Genomic DNA, 20,163 nt, shown 5'->3' on the forward strand with positions numbered 1-20,163 from the left:
CTTTCGGTTCTTTTCTCACGCGCTGTGGAAAGAAAGCGCCCCATTGTTTCCCTTGAAAATTTTCGCTGCTAAGTCGATTGTTGCTTATGATGGCTGCCAATCTTCTGTTCCGTATGCGTGATAGTAACTTGTATTGAAATTACTTACAATTTATAGAGTACACGTATATTGCTTATTTATAGAGATTACAATTGTTTGTTAAACGTAACCGACATATATTCATATACTTATCTTCTGGTATATTGTTTATTTAGAATACTATTTCATTTTATAAATTTCGTTGTATCTACTGGTTTTCGTTTCTGAATACATCTTATCGAAATACTTCTAACTAAAAAAAAAAATAGATAAGCGCATGTATATATGTTCAACTTAAATAGAAACAATTTAACTTAGATATAAAATGAAATTATATTTAAAAATTTCTTGTAAATTCACTTATAATCTATATGTAATTGACTTTACGCGCTATCCTATAATGTAGTAGTGTGTTATAACCTAAATAAAGCTATACTTTTTGCAGTATTTCTTAACATTTTTTTTTTTAGAATATTTTACTTTTTTAACGATTCATTAAAAGATGTTGTATAAAGATATTATATATGGTTTAAAAAAAATTTTTTTTTTTTTGTTTTTCTTTTGTTTTTAGTGTTTTTTTTTTCTGTTTTATGTTTTATAGTTTTTTTTTTTTTTTTTTTTCTATGTGTATATGATATATCTAATAATTATTGATATTATACTTATGTACCAGTAAATTTTCTTGTGTACTTACACATACTCATGATTAAAGGGTATTCTTTCAGTGGTTATGATATCGGTACTGAGTAGTTGATCATTAGTTAATTATTACCATAAGTATGAGTATTTACACGTATTCTTAAATCACTATGTTAATATTTTTATGTGTATATATGTATTATAACAATAAAATAAGATGAATATACATGTAGGGTTCAATCTGTTTGGTATATATTCATCTCATCTTATGGTTAGTTCCGTAAAAGTTTAACTATTAAAAATTTTTTTTTTCAAGTTTTCGATAAAGTCTTTGTTAGTAAGGGATAGTATCTTTGACTTAAATTATGGTTAGCTTAGTTAAGTTTATGTGTATTAGTTTATTTTTATAAGTATTGTTAGCTTGTCAAAATATATGTGTTTCCTTAGTATATGTTAGTAAATCAAGAAGTTTTGTATTATTTCCTCATGTAGTTTGTGTGATGTGAGCTTACCTCAGTCACTGTCGATTGGTTGCTTACTTATTGATGACTAATTTTTTGATGCCTTCCCTTCAGGACTCTTCTGTAGTATGAATATCCTTGGTGGCTGCATATCTGTCCGGTCGGACAAAACATTTGTGAAATATTTATTAAGAGAATATTCGTTTTTAGCTCCTTCTGGTGGTAGTTGAACACATTTGCTTGATTTCTGATTTTTATTGAAATATTGTTATTAAATTTGATCAACTGCAAGCTGTTCAATAATCAATGATTGTATCACAATACCTATAATAATCTAATACAACTAAAAGATAACGATAAGTAAAACAATAATATGTTAATCAGATTGGGTGTCAGTATTAGAGTTAGTAGAATTTCTAGTGTTACATATTTTTAACTTATCTAAGTGTTTAAGTGATCGTTTGCCCTTTTCATCTTCTATTATAGCTGTATTATTGTCTAATAATTCAACTATAACATACGGGCCTTTATAATGTGAATCGAATTTACCTTTTCGTGGCTCTTTAATAGCGTAAACTTGATCTCCAACATTCAAAGTACTGGGGTTCAAGTGAGCGTCATAGTAACGTTTAGAACGATGTTTAGATTTAATTAAGCTGGAAGCCGCGAATTGTCTCATGTCATCCATACGGTTGACTAGATCATGTAAATAAGAACCATAAGTTTCAGTTTTATCAGGTGGTGGAAAAGAACTAGGTATACGGGCTCTTTTACCGTATATAAGTTCAAAAGGAGTGAAATTGGTGGATTCGTGTACCGAAGTATTATATGAAAACATTGCGAAAGGAACAAGCTTGTCCCAGTCGTCATATTTATTTACGTAGTGTTTAATAAATTCTGCTAACACGATGTGACTACGCTCTAGGGCTCCATTCGTTTGTGGATGATACCCTGAGGTAGTTACCTGTTTAATTTTAAAGATCTTAGCCAAATGATGAAATATTTTACCAACAAATGATCGACCTTGATCGCTCAATATTACGCGAGGTGAACCAAACTGAATTATTACATGTCGTGCAAGTGCATCTGCAATAGTTTCAGCTTTTATGTTGGGAATTGGTACAGCTATACAATATTTTGTGAGATTGTCTTGTATCGTCAAAATATGCATATTGCCTGATGGTGTTAAGGGCAATGGGCCGACTGTATCGATTGATATTTTATCGAATGGTTCTGCCGGAGTGTCAGTGATTATCATCGGCTCTTTAGTCTTGATTCGGACTAATTTTTGCTCTTGACAACTTCTACAGGTTCGAATGAATTCTGTGACGTTATCTCGCATGTTAGGCCAGTAGAAACGTTCACGGATTCTTCGATATGTTTTGGTAATACCCTTATGACCACCGGTCAAACTTTCGTGATATTCTGCGATGATATCTTGGCGGACGTCTTCGTCTGGCATTGTTACACTTCCATGACAAATAGTTAGTGAACATTCACAGTCGTTGAGGCATTCTTTAAAAAGGTCAGTGACGACTGATTGACTTAAACTTTCTAACATATCTCCAGGCTTTGAGATTCGTAGTGTTTTTATACTGTAATGGCTTAATACGTTTTTAACAGTTTTTAGTACATCTTTTAACTCTTGTATAGAAAAAGAGTCAAAATGGTTTTTCTTCAACACTGCACTGAGGATTTTGTGCTTACCGTGTGGTGTTATAAGTACTTGATTAATTTTTGGCTTTTTCAATTTTAAATCGTGAGGATCTATTTTGTCTGTCTCTATTAATAGTCGTGATGTAATAGTTGTAAATTCACAATCGGCGGAGATAAAGTGTAAATAATTATCTCTGAAGTATGTCAGATTTTCATTAGATGTGTGCAGGGTTAATTTATTCTCATTGTCTTTCATTCCAGGATAGAATAACTCACACGGAACAGTATCAGCTACGGATTTTCTTCGTATCGGTGGTAGTTGAACTTCTTCATCCGTACCTGTACTTGAAGGACTTTCATGGATAGGCGGTAAATCAGCCCATCGTCTACTTGCTGCTCCTTGCGGTATTCTCTCCTCAATCTCTGATCCTGATGTTGATCCTTCAGAAGTAACTGCAGGGGTTGATCGTCCTGCAGGATGTCGAAAGGTTATACCAGATGGTCTGCTTAGTTGAGGTTCTGGTATTCTAATGGGAGCTTCCGTTCGAGGAGACTCATATGATGGGTTCTCACCACGTCGATCCCAGTAGTAATTTTCATTTTCTGAAGACGGTCCAGGTGACATTTCAACAACATTTTTAGGCAACGATTTTTGGACAGGTTCAGTTAGTGAGGGAGTTTCTTCATCTTCCCGATTATCTACATATGTTAGTTGATAATCGGTCGCTCGAGTTTTCGTGGACAAAGGTCCTGGTTTGTCAGAACTTTTTGAGGGTGGAACACGATTAGTTGTGAGACTAGGGAAAGCACTACTCCTACCGTGAGCTACTGGTGGTACTGGAGCCGTGGTTTGCGTAGTCTGTGACTGCTTTGGAGGTCGACCAGGCTTACGTTTTTCTGCTTGAGGTATTGGAATTCGAGCGATGGTTTTTGCACGCTGAATTGGAGGTGGCGGTGCTAATGAAGGATTACTCGCTAATCTTCGTAACCTCACTCTCTCACCTATAGTGCTAGCGTTTGCTATTGCTGCGTTTGTGGCAGATGATCGCAATCGCTCCAAATGTTTGGCGATCGAGCTAGATTGTCTTGCAGCTGTGTCAGTTTTGCCCGCAGGTAATATCATGACAACAGGATTTCTTGATAATGCATCTGCATTCAAATTTAATCGACCTGGCTTGTAGTAGAAAACATACTCGTACTCTCTGAGCCTTGTTCTCCATCGGACTAAACGTTGTACAGGTGGCTTGACAGAGTCAATCCATTTTAATGGTTCGTGATCACACACGAGAGTGAATCTCCGACCGTACAGGTATGGTCGAAAATGTAGAATACCGTAAATGACTGCTAAACACTCTTTCTCGGTAGTCGTATAATTTCTTTCTGCCGATTTGAGTAATCTCGATAAATATGCTATCGGTCTGTCTTCGCCAATTTTTCCTTGACTCAGTACGGCGCCAATAGCAAGATCTGAAGCGTCAGTAGTAAGTATGAAAGGTTGAGAAAAATCGGGATATTGTAGAACTGGTGTTGTGCATAATGCTTTACGCAAGTCGTCAAAACTCTCTTGTTGAGCAGAGGTCCAGACGAACGGATTATCCTTCTTTAGTAGTTCTGTTAGTGCTTTTGCACGGCCCGAAAAATTTTCGATAAAACGACGATAGTATCCGGCTAGGCCGAGAAACTGCCTGATATTAGTTACTGTTTTAGGTCTTGGAAACTTCTCGATAGCTTCTGTTTTCTTTGGATCTGGACGTACACCACCATTGCCAATAATATGGCCAAGGTAGGCGACCTCGAGATTCAAAAATTCACATTTGTCAGATTGTAGAACTAGATTAGCTTGCTCTAATCTATTGAAAAGTCGTCGGACACGTTTGCCGTGCTCTTCGAGTGATGATGCGAAAATAACAACATCATCAAGGTATACAAAGAGTTCAACGTCTTGTAGACCTAGAAGAACTCGGTCCATAAGTCTCTGGAAGGTAGCTGGAGCATTCTTCAGTCCAAATGGCATTCTATTATATTCATAGTGGCCATTAGGTGTACTGAATGCAGTTTTCTGTTGGTCTTTTGGATCCATTTTAATTTGATGGAAACCACTAGCCAAATCGAAGACTGAAAAATACTTAGCTCCTCCAAGTCTGTCAAGTATTTCGACTATGTTTGGAAGAGGGTAAGCATCGCCAATGGTTTTCTCATTTAACTGACGAAAATCGATAACCATACGCCAGCGCTTATTGCCTTTGGAATCTGGTTTCTTTGGAACTATCCAAAGAGGTGAATTATATGGAGAAACAGATTCGGTTATTACACCGTCATTCAGCAATTTATTCACCTGTCGAGCAATCTCTTCTTTATGAACAGGTGGGAAACGATACTGTCTGACAGATATAGGAACTTCGTCTACAGTCGGAATAGAATGTGTCATCATTGTTGTAGCTGGGAGATCGTCTCCCGGGAGATGAAAAAGAAGCGGATATTCTCTGATAAGTTCATGTACATGCTCTCTTTCTAGAACATTTAAATGATCGAGTCGGAGACTAGCACATATTCGCTCAAATCTATCTTGATCAGTTTCTGGGACGTCACTTTCTTCAGAGTCGTCAAAGAAATCTTCAGAGCTACCATCACAATCGAAGGGAATAATTTCTTGTGGAGGTATAACTAATTCTATATCATCTTCATAGGCATTAATTGCATGAACGTAGCAAGTGTTATTATGGTTTGTAACCAGAGCATTACCAATAAAAATATTCTCGCGAGTTTCTATACGGGGCAAAAATCCAGTTTTCAAATCTGTTTTGCAAAGATTAATTGGAACTACCGTACGAGTTCGGGCTTTTAGTAAGATTATAGAGGGTTCGTCTTCTGATTGAAGTGTGGTTACTTGTGATGTGTCAAATGGTTCACCGTTAGTATTTTCAAGCGGAATCGGATGTATAGGCTCGGAATCGGCGACTATAGTATTGTGGTGAAAAGATATTTCGACCTTTTCATTTGTTAGAAAGTCAATACCTATTATTCCGTCAGTTGGAATAGGTAGTGGATTCTCGAGAACGTGGAATTTCTCGGGATTTGAAAAGAATGTGATTTCTGTTGTACCCAGAGTATCAAGTCGTTCCGTAGTGATCCCTTTTATAGATACTGAGTCCCAGGTGTCGATTACGGTGCGAGGGGCCAGTGCGTCCTTCCTAATTACATTTATATCAGCACCTGTGTCGACTAAGAAACGAGCTTTGCCGTTTCGCAACTCAGGAGCTGTTAGGGTAACGACTGGTCCTCTACCTTGAACTTCGGACCACATTATGAATTTTCGACTGTTAGGAATCTGATTGTTGGTGGACGCGCTTCCGTGGGGTTCGCGCTGTTCGGCGTCGCGTCGTTCCGTCGAACCGCGTTGGAGTTTAAAAGCTCCTTAGGAGGTGCAGGGGAGTTTGGTCTCGAATTGTTTTGTTGGCTTTGTGGATTACTATTATTATTGTAATTCCCGTAATTATTTCTGTTGTAATTATTGTAACCATTGTTGCTATACCTCTGATTATTATTACTATCATAGTTGTTGCGATTATTATAATAATTAGGATTACTGTTAGTAGGGTTATTCTGATTATTATCCGGTGGTGGATAATTGTGGTAGTATGGTGTATTATAAGGTGCTGGAGGTGGATATGCTCCAGGAGGTGGGTATTGGTAAGGCATCGGAGGTATATATGGCATTGGAGGGAAATAACCCGGTGGAGGATAATATGGATAATAATTTCCAGGTGATCGACTTCGCGGACGGTAAGGTGAGTTACTACGCTCAGGATAGTCGCGTTTATCACGTGGTGGTGTTGTATCTCTAACCGGAGATCTATTATATGAATTAGAAGATCTAGTATTGTCTTCGCGAGCGAATCTAAACGGTATTGTGTTTCGGCGTTCTTCGTCCTGAAAGCTTACAGTTCGAGTTCTACGCGGTAGATCGAGATTTGCGGATTCGGATTGCGCGTAGGCTAAATAATTAGAGTTACGATGAGAGCTACCTCTCAGGTCTTCCTCGAGCCGTAATGCGATTTTATATGCATCGTCGAGAGTACCAGGATTTTGCACGCTTACTCCGTATATTAAATCGTCTGGTAGTCCGCGTTTAAATGACTCGAGTGCTAGACCGTCTAGCATTTTCTTCATCGCAGTTACCTCGACATCATTATTAAAGCTTTCGTTCAATGCGGTTACTGCATTAGCGCGAATTTTCTTTATTCGGGTATAGTAACTTAGAATTGACTCGTTTTGTTTAAGTCGTATAGCTTGAATATCCGCGCAGTATTGTGGATACGTTTTCTTGGTGGCAAAATATTCCTTAAGCGCGTCTCTAAGAGTATTCATTGTATTAATTGTTTTATCCGCGATCGCGTCTCTAGCTGTGTCCTTAAGTTTGGACTTAACTCCGTTAAAATAAGTATTTTCGAGGTTTTCTGGTACAATTGTGAGACCATTTTCTACGTCTTGTAAAAACGCTTGTAAGGGCATATTTTTACCGTCAAAAGTCGGGACTTGCATTAACGCTTGATGTAGCGTCATACTTTCCCCGAGGGACGTGATCATTTGATCTGTTATATTTGCATGCCGGGTGATATTATTGAGTTGTTGGTCGACTTCATTATTATTAACTAGTCGGCCCAACCTGTTATTGTTAATTCGCGGGTGCGGAATATTATCGGCACCTGGTGGCGGATTATTTTGGGCACCTGGTAGAGGATCTTGGTTATCGTCTACTCCGTGACCATCCATTTCGATTAATTATATGAGAGAAGGTTATAAGAGTAAAAGAAATAGGAAAAGTGAGAATCCTGGTAATTATTAAGAAGCTAGGAAGGAAAAGGGATATTTACGATAGTCAGACGCGAGTAAAAGGTTACGCTGATCAAAAAATTTATTTATTAATTAATTGTTACCAAATTTAAATAGCCTTGTATTCAATTTATAATTGTTTATTGTAAAGTAATTAGTGTTGGAAGTATTTTAATTATTCAGATATAGGTGTTGTGTCTGTTTGTGTTTGTTTATCCCTAGTTTTAGGATTGTTGTTGATACTACTGTTGGGTGAATTACCTTCTTCCTGAAGTTTTACAGTTTGTGTTAAATTTTTCCTTTTTACAGGATATGGACCCACTGCTCCTTTATCTAGTATTGCTATTAATTTTCGTATTTGATATTTTCTTCCGGCGCGCTTACCACGTTTCATTAGATAATATTTAAATTGTGTATCAAAAGTAAAAATTAAATAAGTTTATTCTGTGGGACTACCATTATTTTTCTTTCTCCTCCGGATGTGGGTGATTAATTTCCTGATTTTGTGAATTATTTGCTGGATTTTGTAAGGATAGTGGTATAGTCACGGGAGTGTATGGTAACTCCCCCCTATGGTATATTGCAACTAGTTTTCGTAACTGATATTTTCTACCAGCACGTTTTCTGGTTCTCATTGGATATTTCTAAGCTGTACGTACAAGGTACTCTTCACAATTGCTCCACTGATCAATTAAAGAGTGCGATTACTACAATAACTGACCTTACAAGATTTTACAAGTAATTGTGGCTTCTTGAAAATGAGTGAATAATGAATGAATCGCCTGGAATCCGACAAAAAGTCTGCGGTCTCCCAATTGATTCGATGAAAGATTGAATAGAATCCGACAAAAAGTCTGCGGTCTTCTAAGCAACCAAAATTAATGAGATGAGTAATGAGTGAATAATAAATGATCCAAGATTTACCAAAAATACTTGCGATTTCGGGTGCAAAAGTTTACTAGTTGTTTGTACGCAAAACTCAGTAGTATTATAAAAAGAAAGAATCGACTTATCCTTAGAAAACCACAAATTTATATTTACTGGAATTGACTCGAAGTTTAATAATTGAATTTATCTATAATAAATTGAGTTTTCGTCTAATATTTGCATACGCGGATCGAGAGGCGCTAATTTGTAATTAAATTTCAAAAATCTTTTAGGTATATCGACTGGTATAAGTTTGTAGTTAATAAAACCTTTTGATCTGTTAGCGAGTAAATATTTTTTTATAAAAGGGCACGATGGTGCGTCTTCTGCGATTGCAATTAATCTTTCTATGTGAAATTTTATTTTTGTTTGTTTAGTGCGTTTTAGTGTAGATGAGTTAGGCATAAACGTGTAGTGGTAATAATTGTGTAGCTAATAAAATTGTAGGTAACAATAAATTGCAAGAGTATTTGAATTATTATGAAGTATTAAAATGAATAAAGTATTAAGATTGGGAGTTCGGAACTTTTCAAAAAGTTTTATTTTTAAATGTAATAAAAGTTAGAAAAGATTTTCAAGAATAAAATTGTCAATAATTTTAAGAGAAGAATAATTAACTTTTTGATTACAGAGAAAAATTTTACAAGAAAGATTTCCAGAAAAATTTTGAGTTTTTATTTCAGGATTTTATTTTAATAAGAGTAAAATGAAGATGAATATAGAAAAAGGATGTCAGGTAGGGGTTAAAGGTTACTGGGTATAGTTATTTGAAAGGATTTCGGAATGATGTTGGCGTGTTGCGAATTTTCCACGATAAATAATTATTTTATTAAATTTTTTCCTTTTCAGCGAAATTATTTTTAAAATTGAAATGATTATAATAATAATTGCAAGGAAATTAAATGAGAGTTATTTTTACTTTAAGAAAAATATCAAAAGAAAAATTTCGCTTTTAAATACAGATATTTTAAATTGCAAAAGAAAATTTGTCAAGAAATTTTATAGAGAAATTTCTTTTGAACAATAGGAAGAAAAAATATTTGGTTTTTAAATTTCAAATTTTCAATGTGTAGATTTTCAAATTCGAGAATTTATCGAATTTATAAAATTTTGAGAATTAAATATGTACTTAAAAATTACAAGTTGAAATTTAACTCGGAAATTTCAACAAGGCAGGACGTTGGATTTTTTTTTTTTTAGATTTATAAGAATCGAATAAAATTTAAAAAAAAAATTAAATAAAAGAACAATTCACCAGCGTATCCCACCGCTGTCACCAAATTTTTCGACTGTCACGATCGGAGTGAGTGAAGGCGACGGGCGAAAGGGTTATTTTAATTTATTATTTAATATCGGAATACCGAATTATCTCGTTCTATAACTCAACCAAGGAGTTCGATTGAACCGTCACGTGGCTAGTGTGAGAACATATGAGTGATTGGGCACCAATTATTAAATTATAAGTTATAATATGAAATTATTTTTATTCTGTCATCCAACCAAGGAATTCGGCTCACGTGGCTGATATAAGAATGTTATAATTTCGTATGGTTTATAACTTATTTGTCTATTTGTACCGAGCGGATGTACTATAGACCGTCCCGTTCAATGACCTGCGTGGCGTTAGGGTAGGTCCGGGATTTTTGAGCGAGAGGGATATTGGGTCGGTGAATATGGGCCCTCGAGAAGACCGTGTTCTTTCTCCGTCTTACTTAGGGTTACTATGACTTAATTTACTAGCACTTGAATGCTGGGGAAAAAGGACAGTAAATAAAAAGACGAATGTATTAAAAGAAAAACATGTGTTGTATATTGACAAGTTGAATCTTACATGTAAATATTATAATTTTAGACTTACCCAGAAGGGTTGATATACTTGCACACACACTCACTCCAAATTCACCAATTTGAATTTGTGCACACAGGAATTTACAATGTTTATGACAGTTTTATTGAGATTCACAGGTTGAATCTATTCAAACGAACGCACTGCACGCTGAACCGAAAGGCCGGCTTTGCCTTCGAGTGAATTTGCTATGATTTTTAGGTTTTTATTAGCGGAATTAACTATTCCTGAACAAGGACTCCGATTTGGACGTCACGTGAAGGGGTTTAATTAATTTTGATGCGAACTCAAATGATTTTATTTTAGGTATCCAACCTAGGAGTCCAGATGCCTAGGCGAAGGACCGTCACGAGGAAAGGTTTTAAAAATAAAATTTGAGTCGCGTAATTTATAATTTTTAGTAAAAGAATCGAGTTGCGTTTATCGATCTAGGAGTCCGGTTGCCTAGGCTGTGGACCGTCACGAGAGCGAATTTTGAAGTCGATTCAGTGAGTCTTACTCGCAGATGGATCCGACAAAGGTTTAAATTACAAAAGTAAAGAAAATTGAATTCCGGTTATCGATCTAGGAGTCCGGTTGCCTAGGCTGTGGACCGTCACGAGAACGAATTTTGGAATCTTGCTCGCGGATAGATCCGACAAGGGTTTTAGTTGCGGCGGTAATGACTGATTTTAATTATTTTTCCGGGGTTTATATACGAAAATTTTGGGAGAAAAGTGGGGCTAAAAATATTGAGAGCGTGAGAGTAAAGGATTAGATCATAAATTTGAGTGACATTTACTTTCATTCTCGGAAACCTGTCATCTTAGAAAATTTACTATTTGTAAGGGACTCAGAGATACAGACGGTTAATTCATTTACGACCAAATATTAATTACTTAAATCCATTAGTGGTACATATTTTTAAAAGCGATAATTTAATTTTTAAGAAAACATTTTAAAATTTACCTCTGATCTCCGTATGGAGATGATAGAAAATAACAGGAGATCGTAAATTTAAGTGACATTTATTTTAATTTTTGGACCTCTGAAAATTATATCATCAAAAATTATCGGCTACCGGAATCCATGGGAAACCATTAGTTTCATTAGCGGGCGGATATGCACTCTTTAATTCCATTAGCAGCAAGACAGAAAGAAATAAAATTTTGATTTAAATGACAGGAGCTCTTTACTCTACTTTTCGGGTAAATAAAATCAACAGAGAATTCGTGGGAACTGTAATATTCATCGATGTTAGATGATGTTAAATTAAGTGCTTGGGTGATAAAATTTAGATCTAAGGGAGAATTTTTAAGCTAATATGATTTAGACATTAAAATTTAATTCAAACTAGATCACGGAAATATCTTAATGAATTTATGTGACATTTATGATGATTTGAGGGACTCGCGTTGGACATGTGAAAAACATTGAGACAGTGAGCTCTTCGTAAGGGACCAGCCGTAGCGGTGCAGCTGTGCATAGCGGGAGAGAGATATACAGAGTTTTCTTACTTGGTTACTCTTATTTTCCTTTCTCTCTCACTCTTCTGACTTGACCATTCGTATTCACACACTCTTTCGGTGAGAATTCAGAACATACCCAAAAAGAGCTAGATGAATATATAGGTGTGAAAGAATATACATATGAATATACCCTCACATATACGTACACGCATTTTTATACATATTATTGGGTGTGCTTTGAACTACGCAGTCAAATTCTTATTTTAATAAAAATAAAAAAAAAATTTAGAAGAATTGATAAATTAAAGTACGGTTAAATCGCGATCCATTTGTAACGATCGTTACACTCTACCAGTTGAGCTATCCGGCACTATACTATATTCCGTTCAATTTGATCTGAAATTCTTTGAGCCACATCGTCCATCGTACGGTAATACACCATTTAAATATAGTGGAAACTTAAACATGCAAACCTTCTCAATAAGACAATTTATAGATAAATTGAGAAAAATATAGACAGCCCGCACTGGGAATCGAACCCAGACCAATTCGGTATCGTGCCAAGTGCTCTACCAGTTGAGCTATCCAGCACTATACTATATTCCGTTTAATTTGATCTATAACTTATTGAGCCACATCGTTCATCGTACGGTAATACATACAGACATCGTTCTGAAAATGTCAGAATAGCATTCTAGTACTCTCAAACGTCGACATATGATGATAACCCGATTTTCGAAAATCGGGGAAAACCAATAACTTCCCGAATTTTTTAAAAATCGTCGATTTTCTCACCGGGAAGTTAATTATTGCACGACTCATGATGCGAAGCATCAGAGAGTGCTTTACGATCGAAAATTTTTTTTCGCCTCACTTCGGCAACTATTTCAATTATTTTATCTTTGTTAGTTCACGGAATTAAGATTTGTTGCATACTATTTTGAAGATAATTCAATGGAGATTAATTCAATACTTTTCAAAAATGTATTTAGTTTGATAAAAACCGGAAAAAACATCAAAATAGTTTAAAAAAATATCCTGTCCGTCAAGTACGGATCCCGTATACATGATAACTTGCGAAAAAAACCAGTAATAGAAACAATTTTTTTTTTTTTAATTCTTTGAAAGATTTGTAGGTCTCCTATTGCGAATGGCTAGGTAACTCAGTGTCGTTTAATTACAATTAATAAAAGAATAAAAAAAGGCTGTACAACTATATCTATATATATCTATGTAAAGTTAACATGGATGATGATATATCTATACCTATACGTTATACGTACGTTTATTCCACCAGGGGCGCTTGCGCATTAACGTCCTAGTATGTACAGCTGTTTTTTTTTTGCTAATTGGTAAGCCTGAATTTTTTTTTTTTTTTTCTAATCTATTTTATTATTATTATTTCATAATAAATGAGGATTATGAGTCGTGCACTTTTGGATTTACCAAAATTTTTTTAAATTAATATTTAATATGTACTATAACAAAAATAAAAATGATTACATAACGAGATTCGCAAAAAAACTAATCTATGTTAAATCGATATGAAAAAATAGATTTGCCAATTATTCACTGTTTTATGAGTCAATATTCAAGAAAATCTAGCTAAAATACATTTAACCTAACTTTTGTTTATTAAACTAAATTATTATACTTAAAAACGATTTTTTTTTCATTTTCGATTGATAAGTAGTTTTACCAATCATAATTATCCAACATTCTGCGGTCAAGATACTTCATATAAGTATATTGCGGTCTATTTTTTTAACAAATATTCTCAGACTAAAACACTAAAACAAATCAGTAAAACAAATGGATAAATATTTAAGAAACTGCAGCTAAATTACGTATAGCTTTATTTTCGTTCATAGGAATTAGGAATTCATTATTATGCTTAAAAAAAAAAAAATCTTTGATTTTTTTTTTTTTTTTTGTTAAAAGTAGCTTCACCAGTCATTATGGTTGAACACTCTGCTGTAAAGATTTACTATACAAGTACACTAAGTTGATCTCCTTAGCAATTATTCTTAGAGTATCAAAAACCGCCTTCATCACTTTATTTGCTTTTTTAGTTGTTGATTTATCTTATAAAATATTTAACTTTAAATAATATTATTAGTGGATAATCAATAGGTAAGAAACATAATCCAAGGATTTCGATGAGATGTTTCTAATGCAGGTAATCGAATTTGCCAATCTAAACTCAGTGATTGATTGAGAAAAAAAACAATTATTAGGTATAAGTACTGTAATATTAGTTCAAAAATGTATAAGCTTAAAAAAACTTACGGACAATGCCATTAAATGGTAAACATTTTTTTATGTTATCGTGGTTATTGAAAATCGCACATATATGCCGTTCGGCACATCGGGCATGTTCTTCGTTTATTGACCCAGTAGTCATTGAGCCAGCAATCGTAGCATCCTTTAAAATGCTTGCACTCCAAAACTTGGACATTTGTCTCGGCTGAGCGACAATACAAACATAGTGGTTTATACTCTACTATTAAAACATTAAAAAACAAATATTAATTTTATAACATTATTATGATTGTAGTTTTACTGTTTGTAATAATGTTAAAATTCATGTCCCCACCTTCATCTACTTCTGGCACTTTAATGGCTCAAAAAATTTTAGATTGGGAAACCCGTTCATTCGTCCATTGTCACCGCTCTCTACAACAAAATAGTCTAATTTAAAAAACCAAATAGTCAGTCTTAATTATCATGAATATTAGGTTTTACAAATCATCATTCATTTTAATCAGAAAACTTTATTTTCAGGTCAGAAGGTCAAAAGAAAAAAACAAAATCTATAAAGCAGTTTTTGTAAATACTTACATTGTGGCCATGCCAACTTTATTTTTATCAACTGTGTGAAGTTTGCATTCATAATTTCAGTCATAAAGTTTTCGATAGAAATTTTATTTATGCTCAGTTTTTTTTTTGTTGTACCGAAGTTTTAGTTGTTATTCTTATATTCTGATTTTTTTTAAATTCGTCTTTATTCTTTCAAAGTTCTTCATATTTTGGAAAATATCCGTAAAAAGTAATCCTGTTAACAATTGTAATAAAAAGTATTCTTATTTGGGTTTTATTGTTATTCACAGAAGAGTTATGATGCAATAATGAACACAATGGCAAAGTAATTAAAAAATAAATATACTGGGAGAATATATTTAAGGAAAGTGAAACTTGCTTAGAGCCGAAAGGGGGATTGAGACGATTCCTATCAGAAAACTGTGATAAGGAATTCTCCATCGAATCTAATAAAAAAGATATCTAAAGTATATGATAAGTAAAAGTATGTAAAACTTAAAGGGTTAGTTTCGAATATAATTTATATATTTAGTTGCTGGTCTAAATTTCCGTTTAGCTTGTAAACCGTTTACTTTATAAACCCTCATTATCATACCATGATAATAGGCAGTTACCCTGGGTAGTTACCACGTGTTATCTGGTTTACCCGCTAGACTATACTTAATTATTATTATTATTTAATAATCCCTCTCCATTCGTATTTTAAATGGAAGGGATGCGCATCACGTCGACGCATAAGCATCGACGTGAATCTATAAGAAGGCCTGCGCGCCGCTAATTATTCAGCTTTTTCTCAACTTTACTACCACTATGAATATATAATAAATACAGTTTATCTTTTCAACTCTTTCTTTTTAACTTTTAATTACCTGTCTACGACTAAGTATTCAGTAGTATTTAAGTATACTTTTTAATTAATCGAATAATCATTAACTGCAATGATTATTCTCTCGTAGAACTACCTACACTTCCTAGCCTACATACCTTCCTGTAGAAGACGGCAACCCCGTAGAGGTGCATACCTGCTGTATCCTCATCCTAGCCTATAGTACCTGCCTATAGAAGACGGTAACCCCGTAGGATGTATACCTGCTGCATCCTTTTCCTACAATACCTGCTTGTAGAAGCGTGTACCTGCCACGACCTTTTCCCACAATACCTGCTTGTGGAAGCGCGTACCTGCCGCGACATTTTCCTACAATACCTGCTTGTAGAGGTGCATACCTGCTGCACTCCTTTCCTACGATACCTGCTCGTAGAAGCGTGTACCTGCCACGATATCATCCCACAATACCTGCTTGTGGAAGCGCGTACCTGCCGCGACCTATCCTGTAATACCTGCTTACAGAAGCGCGTACCTGCCGCGATAATCATCTGCAATACCTGCTTGTAGCTGTACCAGACAATTGTGATACAGAGCTCACAATTGTCTTAATTATTTGTTGCTCTCGACCATCGATACCGGTGAACTAACATCTCACAGGTAAGTATAATAACACTATTATTATACCTTTGTAATTCTTGTGCTTCTCACTAGTTTGGCTTATTTTGCAAACACCTGTAGTCTACTATCTCTCTTTCTGGTATATTAATACCCTATAACAAGCCCCACGACTCCCGATCCTTTATATGCCTTTTGCATATATAAATTTATAGCCAACCGGTCGTCTGGTCCTTACGAACCGGGTAACACCAGGATCAGTTACCAAATAATTAGCTTCCTAGCTAAAAGGGACACGGGCCCATTTAATTTAAATGGGTAACGGACGGTTGATTCATCCCTACTAGAGGGGTGGACCTCAGCTTCGTTTCAAGCTTTACGGATTTCTTCTACAACCATATTTCTTAGTATTTTATATTTATTCCATATTTTATTGTCCCCTGTCTCTTTTGCTTTTTGATACAAGTTGTCTCTTTGCTTCATTAAATTTTTAATACTGTAGTTAAACCATAATTTATTTTGCCATTTTTTGTGTATAATTTTTCTCTTTATAGGTGCACATATGTCAAAACTATCTACAATAATATTCATTAACCTTTCAACATAATTATTTATATTTCCTTTACCGATTTGATTCAAATTTTTACACCATTCTTTATATTTTTCAGCTACAAGTTCAAACAATATTAAATCATTAAATTTACTAAAATCTCTTTTTATCACTACACTTTGATTATTATTATTACTTGATTTATTATTTCCATTATCATTAAAATTACCATTATACATCAGTAAATCAATAGCAACAATAAAATGATCCGTTATTCTAGGGTTTTCAATTACTCGCACTCTGGTGTTACTAATAGAAAACACTAAATTTATAATTGTTTTGAATGTTTCGTCACACGTGTAAAATTTTTAACTTGTTGTTTAAATCTCATACTCATCGTCCTCAACAATTTTTTTGCATAATAAGATTCTGATCCCATATTACATTAAAATCACCAACTAATTATACTGTTCCTTTATCTATCAAGTTTTCAAGTTCATTGTTTAACCTATCTACAAATTGGCAGTGACGTTTGGTTGGTGAATGATATACACAACTAATAGTGAGGTCCTTAAATTTGTTTTTCAACTTTACATTACACATTCACATGTCACTTTCATCATTACCGTAATCCATTACTTTGTTTATTTAATTAAATTTTACATCCTCTTTTATATAAATGATTACCCCTCCCGTTCTATTATTACCAGTACACATTTTCACATTCACATAATTATCAGTGTGTATCTCCTGCTCTTCGATCTCATCTGTAATGTGTGTTTCAGTTAAACACACTACCTCCAGTTTTTTATCATTAATTAATGCCACTAGTTGATCGTTATGCCAAAGTAAACCTTAAATATTTATCAATAATATTTGTGAATCTTGTTGTTTATCATATTCTGTCTGTCTTTGCTAGTCCGTGTAGTATTTCATATTTTTTTGTGCTCTATTAATAAGTCTTTTATAAAATTCACATGACACATCATTTGCACAAAGGTCTGTTTGAATTCCCTCTTGTTTAAATTCTGTTACCATTCTAATACAATTTACACACTTTTTTAACGTGTTATGGCAGGCTTTCTCAAGATGATTTCCAGCGCATTTCTTAAATGTTACACCGAATACTTTACATTGGGTAAAACTGACTTAGATATAAGTCAAGAAATTATGACCACGTATCAACAACACCGCGAAGACCCTAAAATATTCATCAAAGAAGCCATGATGAAGTATCAAGAGATGGCCAAGGCACCATCTGAAGAAGACCAAGTGCTAGTAATAAAAGCTAGACTAGCGTACGACATACAAGCGCAACTCGACTCTTTGGCAACACACACCAAGACCTACTCACAATTAAATTCAGCTGTGAGAACTGCATTATAAAGACTCTCTCAAAGAGCCAAAGCAGCAGCAGAGTCCAAGAAACCTGCTAAATACACCAGAAGAATACACGACGACGAATCATCATTAAGATCAGAAGATTCAGATTCACAAGGAGACAGTATTAATAGATTATCACAATACTATACTCCACCAGAAAAAAGCAAAACACCAAGACCAGTCCAATTCAAGGATCGACTCAAAAGCACCCCACGCAGATCTCGATCACCCAAGGAAACCCTTGGAGGGGAAAATAACTCTTCTATCTCGCAAAACTATGTATGCAAAAATTGTGGAGAGAAGGACACGCATGCTATACGCGACTGTACCAATCCAAGAGTCGATCTATGCATAAAATGCGGTAAGGTGGGAGTACTAATCACCGAGTGTGAATGCAACTCAAAAAACGAGTAAGTGGTATGCTCGATACACGAGAAGAGGCAAACGCATACCTACCACCCTTAACGCCTCGTCAACCAATTACACCAGCTCCTGGGACAACTGATGCGCCGAGTAACAACATCGGTCAAACTTTATCCCAGGATAATAAATTCGTATCCGGGGGCATCAGTTCTGATTACTCCACCGACCCATATACATCTGACTATTCTACTGACGACACGGGATGCCAGATCAGTGCTCAAAACATCTGTTTACCGATTCGATGTTTATCATATTCGAATATAAATACTGATTTGGGATGTCTACCCACGGCAAGCTGCGGTCTGAACTGTGTAATCGGCTCATTAAAAAAGAAATCGACCTCCGACAGATCCACCAGCATATCAGAGCTTTCGTGCAGCAGTACACCTGTGGAGCTACTGCTTATCACACCACCACCACCCGCAGTAAGTCGATCAATAAACTGCACTTTCACTTTCACTACGCATTCATTTATCGCGATATTTGATACCGGAGCAAACAAAAACTTTATCTCGCGGAAAATTCTCGATATATTATATTTTAAAATTCGGAATTACTAAAAAGAACTCTACTTTCATACTCGCGGACAATACAATCGTACGCAGTACCGAAAAAGTTTACCTGAATTTTATTATTAATAAAATTGACATCGAGAACTGGTTTGAAATTTTCGAAGACATGCCTGACAAGATAATAATCGGTTTAAAATTCATGACGCGACACCACATTAAAATTAATACCATTGATCATACATGGACATGGAAACATACTGACGACATTTATCACAGTTCCACTACTAAATTACCGGGATTAATTTATCAAACTATTATCGCGGAACAAGACCGATTAAATGAATTTCTTGATCGTGAATTTGAAAAAATGAAAACTACAACTCTCGGCACTATCACCGTAGTCGAGCATTAAATCGAATTGACCGACTCAAAACCCATTCGTGTTAAAAATTACCGTAGAACACCGATCGTACGACAAGCCATGCATATGATTGTCGATAAAATGCTGGTAGACGGGGTAATACGGCCGAGCACCAGCGAATGGAGCTGTCAACCTGTTATGGTGCGTAAAAAGTCATTACCGGGATTACCACCTTTTGACGGAAGCAAACCGGAACACTGGCGAATGTGTATCGATTTCCGCCTGCTGAACGCGGTAACTAAGTTTGTTGCATATCCCATGGTTCGCATGGATACTGTACTCGAAGTTATACGTGAGGGGGAATATCGATCGACAATTGACTGTAGTAACGCGTACTATCAAATATTAATACGCGAAGAAGACCGTCACTTAACAGCATTTGCAGTCGAAGGTAAAGGTTTTTACGAGTTCGTAAAAATGGCGCAAGGTTTAAAAACTGCCCCCGCGACCTACCAAGCTGCAATGGACGAAGTCAAAAAGGCGTTTCGATGCCTCTTACAACAAAAATCGCTACCGGCTTACTGGGAAAACTTTATTCAATCGTATATGGAGGATTGGATAATTGCTACCCCTACTTCCGACATACACCTGATGATACTTGAAATACTGTTTGACACATTTCGACAAATCGGACTTGACATAAAACGGGAAAAATGTAACTTTTGTCAGGAATCGATAAAATTCTTGGGGTTCATTATTTCTCGCGAAGGAGTTTCACCTGACCC

At 35.2% G+C, this 20,163-nt stretch overlaps 1 protein-coding gene and 1 long non-coding RNA gene across 8 annotated transcripts in view; both read right to left on the reverse strand.

The window, feature by feature from the left end:
• Positions 1-6,137: 6,137 nt before the first annotated feature.
• Positions 6,138-7,607, reverse strand: LOC130673223 (uncharacterized). Its single transcript, XM_057478181.1, has one exon. It carries the CDS (start codon positions 7,605-7,607, stop codon positions 6,138-6,140), a length of 1,470 nt encoding a protein of 489 aa, XP_057334164.1.
• Positions 7,608-10,406: 2,799 nt separating this feature from the next.
• The window catches only part of LOC130674497 (uncharacterized), a 96,742-nt gene continuing 86,985 nt past the window's right edge, over positions 10,407-20,163 (reverse strand). For all 7 annotated transcript variants that reach the window (XR_008991064.1, XR_008991061.1, XR_008991063.1 and 4 more), the window contains 4 exons: positions 14,730-14,943; positions 14,485-14,564; positions 14,178-14,391; positions 10,407-14,085 (listed from right to left, as the gene is read on the reverse strand). This is a non-coding gene — a long non-coding RNA (uncharacterized LOC130674497). The remainder of the gene's footprint in view (positions 14,086-14,177; positions 14,392-14,484; positions 14,565-14,729; positions 14,944-20,163) is intronic.

The sequence above is a fragment of the Microplitis mediator genome, chromosome 1, assembly GCF_029852145.1.
Source record: "Microplitis mediator isolate UGA2020A chromosome 1, iyMicMedi2.1, whole genome shotgun sequence".
Taxonomy (NCBI): domain Eukaryota; kingdom Metazoa; phylum Arthropoda; class Insecta; order Hymenoptera; family Braconidae; genus Microplitis; species Microplitis mediator.